The sequence below is a fragment of the Chionomys nivalis genome, chromosome 10 (genome assembly GCF_950005125.1).
Source record: "Chionomys nivalis chromosome 10, mChiNiv1.1, whole genome shotgun sequence".
Classification (NCBI taxonomy): domain Eukaryota; kingdom Metazoa; phylum Chordata; class Mammalia; order Rodentia; family Cricetidae; genus Chionomys; species Chionomys nivalis.
This window is the reverse complement of record NC_080095.1, coordinates 48,561,289-48,583,014: the sequence shown is the minus strand read 5'-3', so window position 1 is coordinate 48,583,014 and position 21,726 is coordinate 48,561,289. Positions and strand designations below refer to the sequence as shown.

Here is a 21,726-nt window from a genome sequence, read left to right as displayed (position 1 = left end):
GACCAGGACATGTTAATTATTAACTGTACAATCTTGAGGACGCCAGTGAAGGGTTCTTAGAACCCATTGTCTGTGTAATTTTGTGCTTCCCACCCGTTCTCTGTCTCGAATAAGGAAGATATTGTCGTGTTCTTATGTAGCCCTTAGCGCTTTCTGGGCCCCCATTCCCCCGCGGGAACTGCATGAGTCAGCCTTTCCAAATCCAACATTGAATGGGTCACGTGACTCCTGGATCATGCCATTCTGCTTGGCCTGAAGTCTATAGGGGAGGAAGGGACCAGAATTTTCTTTCTTGGATCAGAACAGCATAGGGTCTACGGGCTTCTTTCCCCAACACGTTTGAGCTCAGTGTTCAAGCTCCTTGTTCCCACTTTGACTTAGTAATGTAGCATAGACTCATGTTTCTTCAATAAAAGGTTTTTATGATGTTATTGTCAGAGATAAAATAAGTCGTTTATTATTTATTTATAGCCAAGTCTAAATATTACTAATTTCCTCAACCTGCCCTGAATTCTTGAATTCAGATAATTTTTTGACTCTCACTTACCTGGGACTATACAGGGCCCTACTACCATACCCAGCTGACATTAAGTATAGTTAGGAATATTATTAATGGTTGTATAACGTCTTAAATAACACAGAGTGGTGACTTGAAAACTTGTACTGAATACGAATGCAAACCAAGAAAGCCTTTGTGTCTGAAATCCTGAGTGCAGGCAGAAGGGCATTTTCAGTGTGTAGAGAGCGCGTTGGGTAGAGTCGGCATAATCTCGGTCAGTCGCCTCAAATCATTACGTGGCTCAGATGTGTATTCCATGCGCTTGGGAAGCTGAGACAGGAGGATTGGTGTGAGCCTGAGGCCAGCCTTAGATACATAGTTCCCTGCCAATCTGAGGCGCAGAGTGAGACTCATCCCACGCAACCAAAGACAACCGCCGCCATGTATGCGTGACAACTGCCGCGCGGGAGTTCTCTTGTCTGCTCCAGGTTGAACAGACTTTGCATGTGGCGTCATGATCCACCCTCTAGAGAGAGGTGAATTCGCGCACACTCCCTTGCAGTACAAATCCAGCAACTGCCACCCCTGCGACATTTTGCTGTTACTCAAATTATCGGTGAGAAGAAAGCGGATCAGAGAAAAGAGGCTGGATTCAGAGATTGTCCCTTTGTCTAAGCCAGGCTTAAATATAACCTCAAGCTAGAGACCTTGAATTAGCAGATTGCATTCTATAAACAGAATTAAGTGTTTTAAGGTATTACAGATTGTTCTTCTAATCGCAGAGTCTGCTCTCCTTTATGAAATCCCTGAATGAAGAAAAGGAGCCCTTTGTGGACGTCCTGTCACTGGAAGGGAGCAGGAATGAGCCGAATGAAGATCACTTACGGTTGAGACAAGGCTGGGCCGGCCTCAAGCACCAGGTGACTGTGTTATGTTGCTTAGTAGAACACCTCTGGGGGCAGCTTTGTTTTGGGGCGGGGATAAGGACTTGACTAGACTTTCGTCGGGAATTCTGGAGGGGACAGGATAGATACTAGATACTTCATCAGAAAAGAGGATCCTGCTTTTTTTCCCCCATGACATTATTTAGACAGGAATTGAATTTAAAAAGAAGTTTACAACATTCTGCTTAAAGGCAAGATTATCCAAAGCTACCTTGGCCATCAATTCTCGGTTTACCATGGTGGGTAGCATGATGTTTGCTGTTGTAGGTGATTCTTGTGAACAATAGCCTCTGCCTTCCCATCGTCCGTATCATTGGTGAGTGAAAAGTTACACGGGCAACCTGGAGACACGTGTAGGATGGTTGTGTTTGTGAGTGTCACACACTTCCGTGGTTTTCATCCTTTGAAGTTTATTAGGACCTGGTTTATGGTCCAGCATGTGGTGTAGCAGTATAACTGCATGCTTTTGTATAAGCTTGTGTTCTTCAGCAATTTGGGATGATAGTAATATCAATTAAGACAAGGTGTCTAATATTCTTGTCCAACCTGTCTGTGTCTTGGCTGGCATTTATTTGTCGTATTCTATAACTGCTGAAAAGGAAGCTTAAAAATCTGTGAAAACCTTTCTTTAATTTTGTCAAGTTCTGCTTTTTTGCATTTTAAAACTTTATTAGGTACATACAGATTTATGATCGTATGTTTTTCTGATGAATTGACACTTTATGAAACAACCTACTAAATATAAGTAGTATATATAAATATGCTTAAATTTAGCAAGGAAATATATTTTGCAAACTTATATTTAGTGAGACTGTTTTGCTTGGTGTCTTCTTCATCTGATATGAATGTCATGTCATATTTTGATCTACTGCTCTGATGCTATTTGAATTACACATTTCCCCCTTCATTTGTTTTAACCCATTTCAGCCTTTATAGTGCATCTGTTAAAGACAATACATTGATTTTTCTTTTCTTATTTTTTATGGGAATCCTAGCCTTTTGATTGGAGTGTTTAGTATATTTATTCTTAATGCAATCATTTCTATCATTTAATTTAGGCATATCATTTTATTCTTTAATTTTTGTGCTCCCTCTGTTTTTGAATCCTCATCTTTTTAAATTCTGTTTTAATATGTCTGTCAGCTTTGGGTGCTGTTTATTAAGTGTTTACTCTAGGGGTTATAATCATGTACATTCTAAGCTGTTTACAGTCTAAATTTTGAACTGTATAATTTATTGTACAACTTCTTTTACCATGTAACATTTGTTTTTCAAAAGTTTTTTTAAATTTAATTTAATTATTATTCCTTAGATGCCTGTTTGTTTTCTAGTGAGAGACAGGAAGTGTATGGATCCAGATGGGAGGGAAGGTAGGGAGGAACTGGGAGGAGTAAGGGGTGGATAAGCTATAATCAGAATCCAACCGAGTCCTTTGCAAGAACACACACAGTATGCAGTCTTAATCATTGAGTCATCTTTCAAATCCCCCACTAAATGATTTTTAAATGAATTTATAGGGTGCACACACATTTACACACACACTACTACAAATAAACTTTTAAAGAAAAAACTCTTTAAAACATGTTTGCTCAGAACAAAAAATACACACATGACACATGTCTATATATAAAGCGAGCACAGTATAATGAATTGTATGAAGTCATGGAGAGACTGTATGGCTCATGAAGTCAGTATTTCTCATCAAGGCCCTACACAGGAAGCATTTGTGGATCTCTGATTGGTTATCAGGAGCGAGAGCCCCTTTTTTGCAATGTTTTTCCAAACTATTTACTAAATGTGCTAAACGGTTGTGCAGGGCTTTTCAGAGCCCTAACCCGGGAACAGTACAGCTCCAGGGGTCTTTCCACCAGCGAACAGTGCCCAGAACCTACATGGTAGAGGATGAGAACCTGCATCAGGATGGGGTTTGCTGAAAGAAAGAAGTGGGAAGATGAGGTGGAATGTTGGGATATGACTAGGGCTAGTGAGATAGCAAGCCCTGTGTGTGTATGCATGTGTGCACACCTGTGCGTGTGTGTGTGTGTGTGTGTGTGTGTGTGTATGTGTGAAGTGGAGTTACAGTGCTGTTCTGGGGATGGTTTCTGTTCATCTAGAGAACTTGATAAAAATCAAAGTCAAAGAACACAAAAAACATACGGTGTTTCAGACTTCTTTCTATGATTGTTTGGAGAAGAATTTTAAATAGTTTGAATTCCCTCCGTGCACCTTATTCGAGATTCATGCAAACCTTTCTTTTTCTTGTGCCTTCTTTGCCAACAACTTTTAAACTAATTATATTCCTCTTCTACAAGCAGTAGAATAATATTTAGAGCTAAGAAGTTTGCCCACCGATAAAATCCCTTCACTACATCGGCCTTGGCTTTCTGAGGCACACGAAGTAAATGCGTGTTGGTGAGGATGTAGACAGGACGAGCGCTGACAAAGGATGCTCTTTGCCTTATTCCAGGTCGCTGTGTGGAAAGCCCAGCTGGATGACGCTTCGCCTTCACCGCTCAAAGAGACCGAAGCATGGCTCAAGGATGTGGAGGGACTTGTGGAGGAAGGGCTGCCTGCCTCCCAGAATCATTCTGAAGCTGTGGCTCTGATCCAAGGGAAAATGTCTTTATTCAAGGTGGGAAAGCAGACGTGTGGAAAACTGACCCTTTGTTAGGGTCTGACCTTGAGGAAGATTGTATTCCAGAGAGAACAGAGGGAAATACAGTAGTGGTCTAGTGTGGTGTAGTGAGTCCCCAGGGAACCAGAGGGACTTTCTTGAGTGCTGGGCAGGATGGTGCCTGCTATAATCCCAGCCTTGGGAGGTGGAGGCAGGAGAGCTGTAACTCAGGCTCCTCCTTGGCTATATAGTAAATCTGAGGCCAGCTGGGCAACATGAGACCCTGAGACAAAAACAGTCCCCAACAGCAAATGCTTTCGCGTTCGTGACTGTTGTGCTGTTTAAGACAGAAATCAGGAGAGGTAGAAGCCAGTCTATTCTAAAGCAACAGGGACATTCCGGCCAAAACAAAAAAAGATGCGAAGGGGAAGAAGCTGGTTTAAAATGAGGGTGGTTGTGGGTCCTTGCTGCAAATGTGTGAGCAAATTTGATTTGTGAGCATTAGGGCAGTTGTGTCTCTAGAGGGACGAAGTGACTTGAGAACAAAAGATTTTGCTGATGACTTTGCCAAAGACACTGCATGCTGATCCTTGGGGAAAAAGCCCCCCCTCCCCTGGCTTAAAACTTTCATGTTGAAATAATGGTTCATGAAAATCATAGGTAAGAAGGAAGAGATGAGAATCTGTCATGGTGGCTCATGCCTATGATCCTAGCACTCTGGAGGTTGAGGCAGGAGCATTACCACAAATGTGAGGCCAGTCAAAGGTACATTTTAAGTTCCAGGCCAGCAGGTACTACCATGTATGGCCCCATCTCAGTCAGTCAATCAGTCAACCAATCTTTAGAGATAAATCCAATTTTCCATGCTTCTAACTTTCTTTCAGAATCTGATGGCCAGCTCTGACTACCATTTGAATATTCTCCTGGCCTTTGAAAACAGAGATGAGAACCAGCCGCCCGTCGTGCCACCTGACAAGCTAGAGGAGATGAAAAGACGGTTTGTAACCGTGCTATTTCATAGCCGCCTTGCTCACGTTCAGCAACAGCATCGCTAGCATACCGCGAGCATAGACTTAGAGATGACGTCTGATGTATTTGTTTCTACAGCTTGATAACCACACCTTCGTGATTTTGCAATAACAACATACATGGCTCACGTCCTGTTTCATTGAGCAGTAGACTCCTGTGATGGGAGCTTTGTCTTCTGAGCTCTCTCGGTTTCACATTTGTAAACATGGGCTCATGACAGTCACTCTGTCCATGTCTCACAAGGCTATCAGATCAAGGCAGGGGGTGTGTAAGTGCCCCTTTATAGAGTAAAAGTAGGGGATGGAGAGACAGTTCATCAGTTCAGAACTCTGGCTGTGCAGTCATGGAGAAGGGCCAGACTTTGGATCCCCAATACTTGTGTAACAAGCTGGGGTTCCACGGGTACCCATCACTGCAGCTCTAAGGGATCTGAGGCCTTTTTCTGGACTCTGTGCATAGGCAAGTATACTCACACCCAGCCGTGTGCACACACATTCATGAAGACACACGTAGACATAAGTAAAATAAATAAAAATATAAACTATAACATTTTATCAGTATGGGAACTGGAGAGATGGCTCAGTGGTTAACAGCACCATCTGCTCTTGCAGAGGACCCAGGTTCAGTTCCCAACACCTATGTAGGGTGGCTCACAACCATCTGTATAATTCCAGCTCCAGGGGATCCAATGCCCTGTTCTGATCTCTTTAGATACCTTCACCCGTTTGCACACACACACATACCCTATAGACACATAAAGGAAATAACATAAAATCTTAAAAATACATTATCAATATAGATGTCATTTATCGGAAAGTCATCCACACTGTCTTTTATTTTCTCTTTTCTCGTAAGTATCTCACTGCAATAAGAGAACACTATCCTTAATAATGAAACTGTCTTCATATGTAAACTTTAAAAAATGGTACCTGCATTAAAATATATAGAAGTTTTTAAACACTAAGATACTTTGTTCCTTAGGGTGTTCTTACAGGATTTCTCAATAAGAAAATCATTTATTTAGAAAATGTTCTATTTTTACCTTAGAAATGGTTGTTTTTATATCTTGTCACATTGTTTTAAAGGAAAAAGAGGGCCAGAAGGGGACACACACACACACACACACACACAATGGGAGGCATGCTTAAGGATACATCTGAGTTCCATGTGTTTGAATAGAAAGACTAAAGCGCAGTGTTATTTAAAATGCCGGACAGATTTCTGAGACTTGGTCACTTCTCCAACCTGTTTGTTTTCCAGAGTCAACAACATGTTGGGTAGACAGTTCATCCCTCTTCTGGGGTTTCATGGCTCCAAGTGCGCAGTCCTTGCTCTACTAGATGAAGCCAAGGCGAAGCTGGATGTTTGGAATGTCACTTACGGGAATGAAGAGTCTGTGGCCGTCCTGCTGGAAGACTGGCATGTGAGCTGCTTCCTTCTGGGCTTGGGCATCGGCGACTTCCCTGAGCTGATTCTCGAGTAGCTCAGGAATTCGTCTGTTCTGGGGTCAGGCTTCTCTGGGTGCAGGGCTCATTAGCTTCAGTTTTCCTGGAGAAAACCATCAGTGGTGGTCACATAGGTAGAGGAAAGAGCAAGAAGACGAGGATTGCAGTGTTCAAGATGGAGTTAGGATTGTTAATACCTCAGGTGTTTCCCCTTTTACAACTTTCTTCTTTGATATTCTTTTCATCTTCAATTTATTCTATCACTCAGCAGTTAACTTTGCTTTGAGAACTTTGGGCTTAGCTTCTCAAGCTTTATTTTTAATTTTTGAAAATATATTTTGAGTTACTTTGATTTGCTAGTGGCAGGGGGTGCCAAGGCCACAGATGTATGTGGAGGTCAGATGATAACCAATAAAGTCACTTCTCTTCTTCCATCATGTGGGTCCCAGGGATGGAACTCAGACCTTCAGGCTTGGTGGCAAGTGCTTTTGTGCCTTGTAGAGCCATCTTGCTGCCTCCTGTCATGGCTGCTTCTGTGTAGGTGGTGAGCCTGACAGAGTAATGTAATGTAGCTAATGAGGACCAGTTAAGGTGGCTAAAGTCTGTGAGACAAGCAAGTGATACAGTTACACAGTGTCACTAAAAGAGGTTTTTAGATTTGTTTTGAAAGACACTTGCCTTTTCCCAGCAAGAGAAAGCAGTATAAAGTTAAATGACCTTGTTACGCTAACTGCAGAGTGATAGCCCCGCGTCACTGTGCCCTCATATCTGCTGAGTCTGAGCTACCTCTCATGATCTGTGCCTTCCTGTCTTGCTGTTGCAGTGTGTTGCTATTAAAGCACTCTAGAAAATTTGGCATTTCTGCCCTTTACTGATATCCTCTACAAATATCTGGATTTCTTTGCACCTTTTCAAAAGTAAATATTTGTCAACATTTTTCCTTTTCCTTTACAGAAATTTATTGAAGAGAAAAAATTCTTAGCTCAACTTGATACTTCTTTTCAAAAATGTGAAGAAATGTATAAGAATTTGGGTAAAGTATCCTAGTAGCTTTCTAATGACATGGCCATTGTTTCTAGAAGGTATTTGTTTTAGTTTAATGGTTTGGAAATTAACTTTTCTCATGTATGTTTTCTTGGGGGAAATTCTTGCTTTTTGCTCTTAATGCAAATAGTTTCCTTAATATTGTTTACAAACGACAACTGTTTTCTGACTGATTTCTTTTTGTTTGTTTTGGTGGTGTAGCTGGGGAGTGTGAGAATGTTAAAGAGGAGTATGTGACGTTGGAAAAGAATGTTCACGCGTGCAGACAACGCATACATAACACAAAGGCCATGCTGCAGAGAGTGCTGGCATGTTGGGCGACCTACAAGGAAGATCTCCCGCTAGTAAAGGCTTCTTTTGAGGCGACGAAGAAGGAACAAATTAAAGAGGTATTTGAAGTCAGTGGTCCTGTCCCAGTTTTACTTCTGTTTTTGGAGACTGCCTAAGTAGACCGGGCTGGCTTTGAACTTTGGCATCCATCTGCCTCTACTTCCTGAGTTCTGGATTAAAGCATGCCTTACTGTGCCCAACTAGATTTACTTTTTTATTTCTTTTTGTTTGGAGGCCCATTGTCTCTCCTAAGGTATCTACAAAGGAGTAAAAACATATCTTCTAGAAAATTCCTCAAGATCTTGGAAAGAACTTAGTGTCTTTCTTAATGTAATCGTCAGAGAGTATTTTCTTCACATTGTATGTTTAAAGACACAGATACAAACACACACATACACACAAGTTTACATAAATAATACAGTTTTTATGAAAAAATATTATGTATTTATTCATTTGAGATAAGGTCTTAATTACCCCAGGTTGGTCTTGAATTCCCCACATAATAGAAAAAGACATAGAATTCTGATCTCCGGCTTCCACCTCCTGAGTTTAAGGATGATAGATGTGCGGGCCATACCCAGTCTGTGCAGTGCTTGGATGAAACCCGAGGCTCCGTGCTTGTTTGGCAAACACTACCTACTGAGCTACATCTCCAGCCCCCTATTGCCCTTCTCCTTAGAGAGTACAGAGAAGACATTGGCATGAATTAGTAGGAGTTGGCACTGTAGTCTGGCACTTATCTGACCCGTGGGAGGCCCTGAGATTTGTTAACCCCACCCCACTTTTCGAGGCAGTTTCTTGACTCCGTGATCTAGGCTGGCTTCGGAGGCACAAGTCTCCTGTGTTCTCATGGACCTTCCTTAGTGATAGGATTGCAGACATGGACTACTGTGCCTGCCTAGACCACTGTTTTTCAGAATTATCATTTTCCATTTAGTTAAAACCTTCTACCCTTAAATCCTTCCTGAATTTCTCCCACAGAGGGTCCCAGACTCATTGACCAATCTTGGTCATGGTTTTACTTAGTCTCTAGGCCAATACTTGACACTTCCCCAATTTAAATCATCGAATTCAACAACTTAATAGCGGCATGGGCTCTAGGAGACAGAGGATGCCAAGTCTACTTCGGAATTCAAAGGCTCTAGCAAGATCTCTGGCTGCCTGGGGCACCGTGGCAGAGGCTTTGGGATGGTATGTTCAAGATGGCAACTTTTTTGAGTTATGTGTATTTTAATATCAGCTGTGTGGAAGGAATGTCAGTGTAATTCGTTATTATTTTCATATGCTGTCTAGGAAATATTATTTCTGTCATTTGTTTTCTTTGTTGAACATGGCTCTAGATAGCCTTTCACACTGAACATCTTCCAAATGGAGAGGAATTACTTCATGCACAGAGGGTTCTTGGTATGAAAGAATTATGCCGGGTGTGGCAGGACACAGAGAGCGACTTGAACTTAGGAAGTCCTCTCGTCTCCCTGTCACCTCTGTTGATCCTATAAGTTCTCACCACTGGTTTCCAACGGTTCTTCTGTCTTTTGGGGTCTGATATTAGAATGTCCCTAAACCTGGTGGAAGTCGCCATCTTGAGTGTGATTCCAAACCTCTTCTGAGATGTCCTGGGCTGCCAGAGGTCTTGCAAGAGACTTTTAGCTTGGAAGGAGATTTGGTAGCATCTGCCACATAGATGCTGTGGCACTATTAAGTTGTTGGACTAGATTATTTATAAATGAAACTAGAATCAAGGCAGCATGGCCTCTGTGGAAGCCATTGCCAGGCCGATATGAGCTCTATTGATGAAATGAGTCTGGAAACCTCGGCTATTAGTTTATTAGCGTAGTTTATTAGCACGTAGTCGATCAGACACTTCTGGAGAGGCCGGAGTCGGGATCAGGACAGTGCCTGCACCTGCCACGCAGCAATCTGTGACAAGCTAGGAAGTTCTCTAGGAGGAAACTCAGTGTTTCTACAAAGGCCTTCACACTCAGTCTTGCTGAGAATCAACCTTAGTAGAGATTTATTGTGTTAGTAATGCAAATATACCATTAAATATTTCTACTCCTTCTGTGTAGATTCCCTTCGAGACCCTCTCCCAGTGGAATACAAAATGCGCCTCTCTGAACGAGGTGGGAAGTTTCCTAGTTGGCGTCAGCAATGGTGAAGTTGGATCATCTGTTTCTAAAGAACTGAGAAGACTGAATAAAAGATGGAGAAAGTTTATCCCAAAGACTCCACTCGTAAGTCCTTGCTTCTGGTCACAACTTTCTGGGGATCTCATCCACACATGTTACAGTTTGGTCATATGTGCATAGCTCGGTGGAGATCAGCACATTCACAGCTGTGCAGCCGTTAATGCAGTCAGGCTTTTTGGAGTATGTGTTATACGTACATACCTGTCCATGCATGTAGGAGTGTGTGTGTGTGTGTGTGTGTGTTTGTCTGTCTGTCTGTCTATCTCAACTATGCTGTCCACATTATTTTTCAGATAAAGTTTCTTGCTTAACCTTGAGCTCACTAATTGGCGAGACTAGCTTGCCCTCAGCCCCAACGATCCTGTCTAGAACTCCTCAGCCCTGGTTTACAAATGCACACTGCTATACCTGGCTTTTTATGGGTGCCAGGGATCTGAACTCAGGTCCCTGCGCTTGCCTGGCTGTTAGTTTTAGAACACTGTCATCATTCCATGAGGATGTTCTGCACCTATGGTTTTTATCTATACTTTTTTCCAACCTCCCAGCCCCAGATAACCACCAGCCCACTTCCTTTGTCTATAGATTTGCTATTTTGGACTTTTCCTATAGACAGAATCATAATGTGGCGCTTCATAACTGGCTTAATGCCCTCAGCAGCATGCTTTGAAGGCTCACCCAGATGTGCTGTGTAACTGCACTTCAGTCCAGATGTGCTCTGTAGCTGCACTCCATGCCCTTGCAGTGCAGAGTGGAAGCCTAGCGTATGAATATGCCAAGTTGCATTTGATTAGCCATCAGTGATGCACGTTTTGGTTCTCTGCATTCTTTGGGCTGTTAGAGCCACTACACTTATGACCATATGCCTAGAGGTGTTATAATTTCTTTGGGGTGCACATATATTGCAGAGAACTTTTAGTGTTTGAGCCTTTTCTAATATATGCCTCTATGTCAGTTCCTTTACCAAAATCATAGGCATTGTTTTGTCCATCCAGGGTCCTTAAGAATCTATACAAGATCTTAGTTATCTTTATATTATTTATCACAAAACAGAATTATAATAAAAATGTTTTAAATTATTCTTTTACTTGTTCATAACAATTTCTTGGATGTTTTAGTAGACTTTTTTGTGTGTTTAATGAAGAACTTTGCACAGCTGAGAACGGGCTTGCACACTTGATCCTCCTGCCTCCACCTCCCAAGTGCTAGGAGTACAGGTGTGCACCACTACACCTGGCCATAAATGCATGCTTCCCAACGCTATTGACGGCTGATATACCTGAAAAGTATATTTAACTGTTATTTTTCCACTTAACTCTTTTTTAATATATATATTATCAAAGAGGAAGAAATGTGAACATGAAACTTAGAAAATTAATTTTTGTAGGAACTGAAACTGCCACTTACGGAAAATCAGGACCAGCCCACCAGGGACAGCTCTGGAATGATGCTATGTGAGGAATCGGCTGGGCCCGCAGAACCTCACGAAAGTCATGGTGAGGACTTAAAGGTGAGGCCGGTACACTTCGCACACGTCCGCAGGAATGACCCCGCTTTGGCACCTTTCCTTAGGAAGGGACAGATGGAACAATGGGAAGTGCATGCATTGCTAGGTAACAGTCAGGATACGGGACTTTTGAATGGTGCAGATCAAGCTCTTATTTCTTTGGAGGACTTTCGACGAGTGCTCATAAATGCTCTGTCATGCGTGCCCTGTGCTAAAGACGTGACAATTGAGTTACACAAGCAAGCAACTACTAATGACATAAATACGTATGGGCTTTTGTGCTGGGCCATGCTCTTAGTTCTCCTCAGTCACGTGTGGCCTGTGAGCCTCAGGTCAGACGCACCTGGCAGCTTCCAAAGTTGGCTAGCCGCCAACCCCTTTCTGTGCGGCTTACTTTCTGTGCAATGGCAAAAAGTATAGCTGATATTCCTTGTTGTGGTAGACAGTTTGGAGGATGTTAGATTTTTAAGTAAGTCTATGAAAAGGGTAGAGAAATATAAAGTCACACGTGTGTAACAGTGCCATGGCTTCAGATGTGTGCCGTACCCATATCACCTTACTTAAGTGATCTCAACCGCCTTTAGACAGCTGCAGGAATGCTAAAGTTTTCATTAGTAAGAATGCCTAAAGGGCAAGTAGCCCAGGCTCCTGAAAGTAGAGCTCTCACTTGTTGTGCATGCGGGAAGCTTTGGGTATCACTGCATGAAGAAAAAAAAAATGCGAATTCAAAGAAAATCCGGAAGGTTCTTATATTTTTGGTTGTGAGCCTAGCCTTTAACGGCTGAGCCATTTCTCCAGCCTAAAGGTTCTTAATTTATCTGCTATACTTTAAAATATAAGTCTCTGAACTCTGAAAATGTTCAGATATGTGTGTGTAAGCACATTTGCACGTGTGTGTGTGTGTGTGTGTGTATGTGTATTGAGACAGGCTCTCTCTGTGTAGCCCTGGCTAGTCTTGAACTCAGAGAGATCCTGGGTTCTGGGATTAAAGGCAGGCACCACTGTGTCTAGTAAAACCAACTTGGAAATTGATGGTTGTGCAAAGCGATATGGTATCAGCCTATAGAGTACTGAGAACAGAATGTTTTAAAATTTTGTCTAAGCCTCCTTTATTATTTTTAAATATATGTATGTAATATGTGTGTGTAAGTGTGTGTGTGTGTGTGTGAGAGAGAGAGAGAGAGAGAGAGAGAGAGAGAGAGAGAGAGAGGTATGTGCAGTCTTGCTGTGTAGCCCAGGCTGGCCCCAAACACATAACAATCCTTTGGTGCTAGGATCACAGACATGTGCCACCATACCCAGCTCCTCCCTCTTTCTTTCTTTCTTTCTTTCTTTCTTTCTTTCTTTCTTTCTTTCTTTCTTTCTTTCTTTCTTTCTTTCTTTCTTTCTTTTCCTTCCTTCCTTCCTTCCTTCCTTCCTTCCTTCCTTCCTTCCTTCCTTCCTTCCTTCCTTTTCTTTCTTTTATTTTGAGACATGATGTTCCTGCATAACTCAGGTTATTCTAGAACTCACGGTCCTCCTGTATCAGACCCCTGAATGTTAGAATTTTACAAGTGTGACACCATGCCTGGCTCGAAATCTCTTATTGATGATATCCTATCATTATTGTTAGGAATAGCTAATTCAACTGTATATGAGTTTTAGACAAGTTTATCCAGATTAATTTTCCAGGCTTCAGCTTACTTATAATATGAGACAATACCATCTAGCTACAGAAATGATAAAATAATGCGCGTCATCAATTTTTTCATGTGTAAAGTGATACGTGCTTTCATATTCTCACCATCAAACTAGGTCTTACATCCCAAACGCGCGGCTGTGTGCAGACCAAATGCACTGCAGCAGCTCTATCACAAAGCCTGTGTGTCTCGTAGGCTCTGCGTCTGTGCAAGGATGTTTGCTTTGTGATGTTCACACAATGATGCGATACCTAGCAATGTGTTTCTCTGTCCTTATCGCTGAGCAAGTACCACGCAATGTGGTGTTGAATTCATGTTCTTCAGGGTGGTGATGAGATTTTAAACAATATTTTCATATTGTAATGGTAATGGAATTGTAATGGTAATGCAATTTTCAAATGCAATTTTCATTTCCTGGAGAAACAGGAAATAGAAGATGACGAATCAACTGCACAGTTGAAGGTGAATGAAGAGGTTGAAAAACTCATCAAAGAGGTGAAAATCTGGGAGTCAGAGACCAAAACCAGCTTGGATCTCCTCCGACATGCAGATGACGTGAATGGCTCCTCGGTGGACGCCTTGCAGGTGCGATCGTGAGCATGTTTAAGAGTCTGCATTCGTGCTTGGAAACCTACGTGGGCTTGTGTTTTAAGATAAACAGAAAGTTTAAAGCAGACAATAGTGAGTTTGTGTTTAATGTCCCTTATTGGGACATTTTAAGACGGCATGGACTCCAGCCTGGTTTCCTCTTCAGTTAGAAAATGAGCCTAAGATTTTAACTCATTTCCCTGCCTATAACGTGGATTGGAATATACTGTGTATGTGAGGCAGGAAAATGAGTCTGGTGAGGCTCACTACAATGGGAACATATGAATTATGTGGTAATTTGAGCCTTGAACCAGCCATGTCCCCGTGCCACTGATGGGGAGGTGACTGACATGTTTAAACTCCGTTTTGCATTCATCCTTGAGCAGTTGACTCAAGTGAGAAGAGATGAGGTGCAAGTGTATTTCAGGGTCAGGATAACTGAGGGTTTTTACTGACCTACAGCACAACCGCAGCATCAACGGAACATGCTGTCAGCTGTGTCCAGATGGGAAATCTCTTGAATAAAAGAGCACTTGTGTGTTTTTCTACACCTACATGGCTGGAAAGATCTATAGTTCAGCATGCGATATTTTCATTGTCTATAACAATGATACCTTTAATAGTTTGGAGAGTATTAAAAAGTCCAGGACCAGATGGTTTCGATGCGGAATTCTACCAGAACTTCCAAGAAGACCTAATACCTATACTCCTTAATGTATTTCACAATATAGAAACAGAAGAGTCATTGCCAAATTCCTTTTATGAAGCTACAGTAACTCTGATACCAAAACCACACAAAGACTCAACCAAGAAAGAGAATTACAGGCCAGTCTCACTCATGAACATCGACGCAAAAATCCTCAACAAAATACTGGCAAACCGAATCCAAGAACACATTAGAAAAATTATCCATTATGATCAAGTAGGCTTCATCCTAGAGATGCAGGGCTGGTTTAGCATACGCAAATCTATCAATGTAATCCATCATATAAATAAACTGAAAGAAAAAAACCATATGATCGTTTCATTAGATGCTGAAAAAGCATTTGACAAAATTCAACATCCCTTTATGATAAAAGTCTGGAGAGATTAGGGATACAAGGGTCATACCTAAATATAATTAAAGCTATTTACAGCAAGCCGACAGCTAACATCAAATTAAAAGGAGAGAAACTTAAAGCCATCCCACTAAAATCAGGAACACGCCAAGGCTGTCCACTCTCTCCATACCTCTTCAATATAGTTCTTGAAGTTTTAGCAATAGCAATAAGACAACATAAGGGGATAAAGGGGATTCGAATTGGAAAGGAAGAAGTTAAACTTGCATTATTTGCAGATGATATGATAGTGTACATAAGCGACCGCAAAATATCATTAAAAGAACTTTATCCACTTTTTTGGAATTTTGTTTTTAAAAATTTAGGTAATCTGCAATTTGTTCTAGTAAAAGAAATTAAATAGGTATCCCCTATTAAATATCTTTTTGAAAGCATAATTTTAAGGCTTTTTAAAATTACATTTATTTAGTTTGTGTGTGGGGGCCATGCCACGTTGCACACGCAGAGGTCAGAGGATAACTGTAGAGTTGATTCTCTTCTTAAGCCGTGTGTGTCCCGGGACTAAACTCAGATCACTGGGCATGGTGGCAAGCAGCCTCACCTGCTGAACCATCTTGCTGGCTTTAGTGTAGAATTTTTCTCTTTTCCATTTCAAATTATTTTACAACTATTAAAAAAAAAACAGAAGTGGTTCTTCTTATACACTGAAAGTACATAAGCATGTCATAATCACTCCAGTTATTAGAGATAAATAATGATCATGTATATTTTATTTACTATCAACTTTTTTTTTTTTTTTTTTTTTTTAAGACAGGGTGTCTCTGTGTAACAGCCCTGCCTGTCCTGGAACTTACTTTGTAGACCAGATTGGCCACAAATTCACTCACTGGGATCCACCTGCCTCTCCTCCCAAGTACTGGGACTAAAGGCGTGCGCCTCTACCACCTGGCTATTATTGACTTCTTTATAGATATGTTTTTGGGAGTTGGGGGAGACAGGAACTCATGTAGCCCAGGCTGATCTCAAATGCCTGAACTCCTGACCCCACTTTCTGGGTGCTAGGATTACAGGTGTACCCCACCATGCCTGGCCAGATGTGTTTAAAGAGTGGGAATGCCTCCAGACAATGCAGATGACCTGTTTCCATTTTAAAAACAGAGTCGTGCTTTCGTAGTTTATACTCCTATATCCACAGAAGGGAAGAACAGCTCACTTTTGTGTCTTTGCCCTACACTGTACTCAGTTTCTGGCACGGACACATAAATACTTTAAAAGTCAGTGTCCCAATGGGCGATTAAATGACAGCCAGTGGGTAGCTGGAGAAAGGGACTTTGTCTTCTCGTGCTACCTTTCTGGTATATGGGCTCATTTGTTATGAATTTTTAAATTAAAAAGAGAAAAAATTAAAAGGGAATATTCTAATTTAATAAAAACAAAGTCACCACCATCCTACTACATAAAAGCCATAAAAGCGGCCTGAGCGCGCTTGATGGCCCAGGCTGATGTCTGTTTTACCACACCCTTCCTGCTCCTGAGGTGCAATTAACTTTTTTATGTAAACTTGAAAGCCAGAAGGTCATTGTTTTGTATAAGATTGAGTTATATTTTATATACTTATTTGATATGTAATTCTGTGGATATATGTGCTTCTGTTTCCGAGTTTTCTTCAGAATTGAACTTTTCCCTTTTTGGGGAGTGAGTATGTGTGTTTGTGCGCGCGCGTGCAAGACAGAGACAGAGAGTGAGAAAGTGAGAGAGCATGTGCTGCGCAGTTACCATTGACCTGTATTTTTTTTTTTACAGCCCTTTTTATGGTTTTTTACATTAAGAAAGAGTCTCACTAAGTTATGTGGACTGGCCTGGAAGTCATCCTGTAACCCAGGTTGACCTTTTGCCTCAGCTTTCTGATTGGCTGGGATTGCAATCACCAGACCAGGCATCTCAGAATTTTCTTAATGAATTACATAAGCTCTGTGAACTGTGGTCCATTTTCATTCCTGAGGCAAATATTTTCAGTAAATCATTGACCTGCTAGTAACTTGTTTTGCAGAGAAAGTATATACATGTATACATTCCTATAGTCATGTCTTTCTCTACTTACATTCCTAAAAGAAAGAAAGGAAGAAGTAGAAAGACTACATTCAGGCAGTAGGTTGAATTTTCTTGGAGAATTCATTCTTCATTGAGGCTTTATATTTTACATAACACTTTCTGGTCCATCTGGAATTACTTTTGTATGTTGCATAAAATGTAGATTTAAAAGATTATTTTTAGTAGTCATTTTCTCTAATAAATTAATAGTTTTCCTTCATTGACTTGGACCTTAATTGACTAAGAACAATTTTATTTTCAAAAGTTGTTATCCTTCCCACTGATTTCCTCCTTTTGGCATCGTATGAGTTCTAGTTTTTATTTTATTGGAATGTTTATGAAGAGTATTCTATAAAAGGTCTTATCAGAATCATTGTGTTCATATAATATTTCAGGTGTTTTACTTATTTAAATTTTCAAGACTTTTTTCTTAATGATTTATTTATTAAAATTTTTTTTTGAGATAAGGTTTCTCTCTGTAGTCATGGCTACCCAAGAATTTACTATATAAACCAGGCTGGTCTTAAATGCACAGAGGTCTGCCTGCTTCTGTCTCCTGAATGCTGGGGTTAAAGTCATACACCACTCCACCCGGCAAGATTTGTGCGTGAGCGTGTGTGTGTGCACGCGTGTTTGTGTGTACATGCGTGTATGCACCTGTGTGGGTTGAGCACACAATCTGTGATGACAGACGAGGGCATCATCCTCTGGAACTATAGTTACAGGCAGTTATTAGCCATCTGATGTGGGTGCTGGGAACCAAATTCAGGTCCTCTGCAAGAGCAGCAAGTGCTCCTTACCTCTGAGCCATTTCTTCAACCCTTCCTTCCTTCCTTCCTTCCTTCCTTCCTTCCTTCCTTCCTTCCTTCCTTCCTTCCTTCCTTCCTTCCTTCCTTCCTTCCTTCCTTCTTTATAGTTTGAGGCACTGTCACTTGAATTCCAGGTTGACCATGAACTTGCTGTGAGCCAAGGATGTCCTTAGATTTCTGATCCCCGTCTTTACTGCCCGAGTGCTGGAATCGTAGCCATGCGTCACCCACCTGATTTTATGTGGTGCAATTGATAGAACTTGGTTTCATGCATGGGAAGCTCTCCCAACTGAGCCACAATCCTAACCCATCAAAATGAACATTTCTGTTTTAGGATACAAGCTTGCCTCATTCTGAATTAACAGTTACCATTTTCCAGTTTGCTGATATCAGGTTAGCATGGGGCTTAGAGGCTGACGATTTACTGTGATCCCTGATTTGTTTCTGTAGCATCTCATTGCTAAAGGCTCTATGTACGAGGAGCTTCTGGCCAGAACTGAAGATACTCTACAGATGGACGTTCAAAGTGCTTCGAACCTGGAGTCCTTCCAGAATGTCCTCAGAGCCGGGCTTCAGGCAAAGATTCAAGAAGCCAAGGAGGGAGTCCAGGTCTCCAGTTAACATTTCTTATTTCATGAATTTATTGCTTAGAACCAAGTGGTTGAGGAGTGGGCCAAGAGGAAGATCTGGCCCGAATCTTGGAAATATTTTTAAAATATTAATTTTACATTATATTTTATTTCCTTATAATTTAGAGCATATTGGAAAATAGAGATGTTTTCAATTATATGTTTCTGTGCTTAATTGTAAAATATAAACTGCTTCTAGAATAAAACAGATTGGAAACTTAGGGAGTTAGGAAGTCGGCTCAGCTGTTCACTTGAGAAGTTTATTATTTTTCCCCTTGCCTTCACAGATCACCATGGTAGAGTTGTCTGCCGTGTGTAAGAACATAACTGATGAATCCCAGGAGCTAGATGCGAGGCTAAAGGTGGAAGAGGCACAGAAGGCCCTTGAGTCCCACATCACGAAAGCCCAGCAGTTACTTGGGCAGAGGGAGCGCCCTGGTGGACTCGTTGAGAAGTACAAGGTGGGAAGTTTGTTCCCATGGGGAGCAGTTATCCTCAGCTCCCCATGGTGCTGAGGTGGATGCTTCCTTCACAGAATGACGTGCAGTCACTGTAACTTGCAGTCTCCCCACTACTAGACATTGTTCCCCTGATAGTATTAAAAATAGATATTCAAGCGAAGAAGACTACAAACAGCACTGCCGATTCCAAGGTTGGGAAGAATTTAGAGTTTCTCTGGCTTTTTAACTTGAAAAATGAGCATATTAATTCAGTACAGCCCAGATTTGCTGAGGCTTTAAGTGAAAACAGGTGTATAGAGGCATTTTGTTTAAACTCTGCAAATGTAAAAGAAGTTTTTCATAGACATATACTTATGTATGACTTAAGAATCCAATAGTATTGTTTTGTGTAAAGAGAGTTTGCAGCATTTTGGTTGTTGTGGGGTTTTTTATTTTTTGGACTGTTTATTTTATAGGTTACTAGGTGTGTGTGCGTGTGTACACATCTGCATTATGTGTACACATCTATGTTATACATATGTGTCTATGTACATATCTATATTATGCATAATAATAGTTTTCATTGTGACATTTTCACACATGAAAATATTTTTTCTTCCCCCTTTTTTACTCCCTTTGATCTTTTCTTCATTTCAACTAGTCCCCCCCTGTGTGTGTGTGTAAGAGAGAAAGAGAGAAAGAGGGAGAGGGAGGGAGAGGGGGAGGGGGAGGGAGAGAGAAAGGGAGAGAGGGAGAGAGAGAAAGAGAAAGAAATCCTGTACAACTGGCCAGTGGTGCACATCTGGAATCTCAGAACTCAGCCGAGGCAGAAGAATGAGGAGTTCTCAGTCATCTCTCACCACATAGCTGCTTTGATAACTGCTGGGGAGAGAAGGACCTAGGCTCTGCATTGTGTTGTGTCTACAGTAGGTGCTTACTAAATGTGTGTTGTGTGGATGAATGAGTCTCTGCCCTGTAATTGCCTCCTCCAGAATCCATTCATCCTTCTGTGGATTTCCCAGCCTGTCTGCTTTTTTGTTGTCATTCACTGGTTACCTGAGCCAGGTTTCTGCTCTCAGAGAGCATGCCTGGGGAGGAGGAGATGCAGGTCCTGCCAGTCTGTCTCCAGCTGTTTGCTGCAGCTCTTTCCCTGGTGTGGGACCATCTGTCTCTGGACTGGCCTTGGGCGAGACTTTGAGTGGAGGACGAGGTAGTGGTGCCTCCTGGCTGTATATCATTGCTCATGCACAGCATTAAATATTTGCCATATAAATCCTATATTAAATGCTTCCTGTAAATTTTCAGACGGTCACCATCAGCTCCCCTTCTCTCTGCTAAAGACTAAAGACATACCAAATTAGTGCAAAGAATCTGGCAATATCATCCGATTTCCATGATTTTTATTTTCAGGAAGCATTAGGAATTTTTAATACCAACAGTTTGGCCAAGTATCTGCAAGCTGTTGAAGAACTGAAGTGCAATGTCCCAGGTGATGCGAAGCTGCACCTGGAAGAGCAGTGTCGAGCCGCACGCGCCAAGTGGGAGGTGAGAGCAGCGTGGGCCTTGGGCTTGTGGCTCTGGGGCTGGGCCTGTTAGTCATCAGAGCAATTTTCCTGTCTACTCCACGATACAGCCAGAGGTGCTGATTCCCGGGCTCGACCATAACTAGTGTACCTCAGCCAGGGACGTTGCTTTATAGATCTGAGACAACTGGAGGAAGGGAGCCTACATTCTTTCTTTCCCTGCGTCTCCAGAGCGTCTCAGCAGCAGCATGTCTCTCTAGCATCGGAGACTCCATGACTCCCCCCCCCCCCCCCCCCCGGGCTCCACCACGGCCTCCAGCCCAGGGGTGGAGCCGCTCTCTCCTATTGCTTTTCTCTAGATTGCCTTTCCCGTCTTGGTTTGACTAGTCTGAACTTCCATGCCTGGAGCCATTTACTATCCCCAGAATGAAAAGCTGAGCATGTTTCTAGGTTCCTGGTTGGATCCTGACTGAGATGATATAGTAAAGCGTGTTCCCATGCAGGTTTCCCTAGCGAAACAAAGAGAGGCTTGGTGAAGGTGAAGCCATGGCCCTGGCTAGGTTCCTAAACTTTTAGGAACCTCACTGGTCAAATGGGAATAGCACAATTTAATTGGCAGGATTGTTACGAAGATTTGCAAATAAGTCATAGATGGTATATTCAATAAATGATTATTGCTAATAGATGTTTGTATTCAATCAGTATAGTCAGCTCTCCATATCTTTGGGTTCTGTGTGCATGCATTCAACCAACTGTGGGTCAAAGATATTTGAAAAAAGACTTGTCTCCATTCTGAGGGTGTCCAGCCCTTTCCTCAACCATGGTTCACTAAACAGTAGAGCACACAGCTGTTCACGCAGCGTTTACATTATATTACACGTTATATGTCATCTAGAGATGCCCTGCAGTGTATGAGAGGATGAGAGGTAACACACAAATGCTACGCCACCTTTCATAAGGTTCTTGAGCATTCTTGGATTTTCCGCTCCTCAGTGGGGAATGGGTTCTGGATCAAAGATGTCCATGTAATTGAATTAAAATCTATCAATGGTTTTCCTGAAAGTTTATTTTTGATTTGTTCTTTAGACAGGGTCTCACCTGTAGCCTTGGCTGGCCTAGAATTCATGTATAGACCAGGCTGACCTGGAACTCCCAGAGCTCTGCCTCCTGAGTGCTGGGATTAAAGGTGCATGCCCACCACTTAAGCGTTTTATAAATGGGCTTCTGGTTTAGAGCAGCTTTTGTTTTAGAGAATTGTGGCAGAGGTAGTTGAGAGAGTTCCAGGGCAGGAATTGTCCCCGAGAGTGAGCC

At 41.9% G+C, this 21,726-nt stretch overlaps 1 protein-coding gene across 1 annotated transcript in view; it reads left to right on the top strand.

Annotated features, from left to right (window-relative positions):
* Syne2 (spectrin repeat containing nuclear envelope protein 2) overlaps window positions 1-21,726 on the top strand; it is a 300,335-nt gene that overhangs the window by 85,010 nt on the left and 193,599 nt on the right. Inside the window, exons 11-22 of the mRNA XM_057782661.1 lie at window positions 1,282-1,419; window positions 3,911-4,075; window positions 4,942-5,054; window positions 6,347-6,509; window positions 7,486-7,564; window positions 7,777-7,964; window positions 9,975-10,139; window positions 11,479-11,601; window positions 13,698-13,862; window positions 18,274-18,432; window positions 18,740-18,913; window positions 20,303-20,437. Of these exons, the coding sequence (XP_057638644.1) occupies window positions 1,282-1,419; window positions 3,911-4,075; window positions 4,942-5,054; window positions 6,347-6,509; window positions 7,486-7,564; window positions 7,777-7,964; window positions 9,975-10,139; window positions 11,479-11,601; window positions 13,698-13,862; window positions 18,274-18,432; window positions 18,740-18,913; window positions 20,303-20,437 (1,767 nt within the window). The remainder of the gene's footprint in view (window positions 1-1,281; window positions 1,420-3,910; window positions 4,076-4,941; window positions 5,055-6,346; window positions 6,510-7,485; window positions 7,565-7,776; window positions 7,965-9,974; window positions 10,140-11,478; window positions 11,602-13,697; window positions 13,863-18,273; window positions 18,433-18,739; window positions 18,914-20,302; window positions 20,438-21,726) is intronic.